The sequence below is a fragment of the Echinops telfairi genome, unplaced genomic scaffold (assembly GCF_000313985.2).
Source record: "Echinops telfairi isolate 266 unplaced genomic scaffold, ASM31398v2 ScPeMD7_8;HRSCAF=38, whole genome shotgun sequence".
Taxonomy (NCBI): domain Eukaryota; kingdom Metazoa; phylum Chordata; class Mammalia; order Afrosoricida; family Tenrecidae; genus Echinops; species Echinops telfairi.
This window is the reverse complement of record NW_022103905.1, coordinates 3,039,115-3,040,997: the sequence shown is the minus strand read 5'-3', so window position 1 is coordinate 3,040,997 and position 1,883 is coordinate 3,039,115. Positions and strand designations below refer to the sequence as shown.

Genomic DNA, 1,883 nt, shown 5'->3' with positions numbered 1-1,883 from the left:
CTCCTGGCGCCGAGAAGGTGGCGGCAGGGCGCCGGGAGGCTAGGAGGGGGGATCCCGACGGAGTGAGGGTTCGGACGGATCCCGCTCGCTCCCTCCCGCAGGCTTCCGGCTGCAGCGCCTGGTCCCGGCCAATTACGCGGACGGCGTGTACCAGGCCCTGGGGGAGCCTCTGCTGCCCAACCCGCGCCAGCTCAGCAACGCCGTCTCGCAGGGGGCAGCCGGGCAGCCTTCGGGACGCAACCGCACGGTGCTCGGGCTCTTCTTTGGTGAGGGCGAGGTGCCCCCCCGCACCCAGGGAAACCACGGGGGTCCGCCTGACGCCCAGCTCAGCGCTGAGGGAGAGGGGTCTGATCCACCAGCAGCCCTTGGAGGCTGCCTCACAACGGTGCCCCGAGTGTTTGTTGGGTGCCGTGCTCTGTCCTGCGCCATCCTCACAATGGTCCTTATGTTTGAGCCCGTCGGGCTGTCACGGTGTCCAGCGGTCTCCCTCTTTCCCATAGCCTTCAATTGATTAAGCATGGCATCCTGTTCCAGGATCCGCTCTCTCCCGGTAATGTGTCCAAGGTAGTGAGACAAGTCTTGCCACCCTTGATTTTAAGGAGCATTCTGGCTGCGCGTCTTCCAAGAAGGTGGCGGGAACCCTCTTTCATTACTTTTAGGATTCGAATTTGAGGCTCGCTGAAGTCACCCAGTGTGTGATTCTTACTGTCACTGTGCGCCCCAGGGTCTCCTACTGGACCAGGTCATCCAGAATCCTTAGCCAAGTTGGTTAGCCATTTTCATAGACTAACGTGATTGATAGCTATACATTGCGTAGATGTAACATTCCTCGGATGACATGAATACGAATAACAAAGTCAAAACGTTATGAATCTTTACGAATAACAAAGTTATGAATCTAGGTTTACAATCTAAGGGCCACAATATTGTAGCTAAAACACTAGACAATTTTAATAAATCAGCCACTGTGAAAATTCTGACAGCAAAGAAAACAGCTTGGAAATGTAGATACGATTCTAAGCATGAATGTAATTTAGTAAGAAGGTTCAAAAAATAAAACAGCATAGAATTTTACTCCTGTAGGTGTCCTGATACACCTAAGCCGAGCATACAATTGTTTTTATTGTTGTAACTAACCACAGGGGTATTTTTCTTTTCTTTTTGGGGGGATATTTTTCTTAAAACGAATGAATTTCTGCTGAAACACTGCACAAAATTTTTATAGATCATTACTTTAGTGTCACCCTTCCTGACACCCCTTTGACCCACACGCGGGTGTGACTCCTCTCCCACCCTTCCCCCAGTAACATCACTGGGTGCAGTGATTGGCCTCAAGGTTGCTGCCCCAAAGCTTGGTTGATTGCAAGCCCTCAGCTGCGCTGAGGAAGAGAGAGGTGGCGGTTAGCTTCCATAGAAACCACAGCATTGGAAACCCTTGGGGCAGTGCGGCTCAGCGACTCCGTGGCTGAGTCGGACTCCACCAGGGCGATGGAGGGAACGCCGGGAAGCTGGGGCGGGTGGGGCTCGCTGGCCTTCGCTTCCTGAGAACCCCAGGAAGCCGCGGGGGCTCTGGCCGCGCTGGGTGCGCCCCTTGGCTCAGCGCTTTGCCCTGGCCCTAGGCTACCACCTGCTCTCAGACGTGGTGAGCACCGATCGGCCTGGCTGCCCCGCCGAGTTCCTCAACATCCGCATCCCGCCCGGAGACCCAGTGTTCGACCCCGACCGCCGCGGGGACGTGGTGCTGCCCTTCCAGAGGAGCCGCTGGGACCCCGAGACCGGACAGAGCCCCAGCAACCCCCGGGACCTGGTGAGGCCAGGCGGGCCGCGGGCCGGGATTGGGGGGTGCAGGGTCCGGGGCAGGTGGGCACCAACCCGCGCCCCTC

At 56.9% G+C, this 1,883-nt stretch overlaps 1 protein-coding gene across 1 annotated transcript in view; it reads left to right on the top strand.

The window, feature by feature from the left end:
- LOC101654000 (dual oxidase 2) overlaps nucleotides 1–1,883 on the top strand; it is a 19,347-nt gene that overhangs the window by 537 nt on the left and 16,927 nt on the right. The window contains exons 2-3 of the mRNA XM_004709492.1: nucleotides 102–266; nucleotides 1,620–1,807. Of these exons, the coding sequence (XP_004709549.1) occupies nucleotides 102–266; nucleotides 1,620–1,807 (353 nt within the window). The remainder of the gene's footprint in view (nucleotides 1–101; nucleotides 267–1,619; nucleotides 1,808–1,883) is intronic.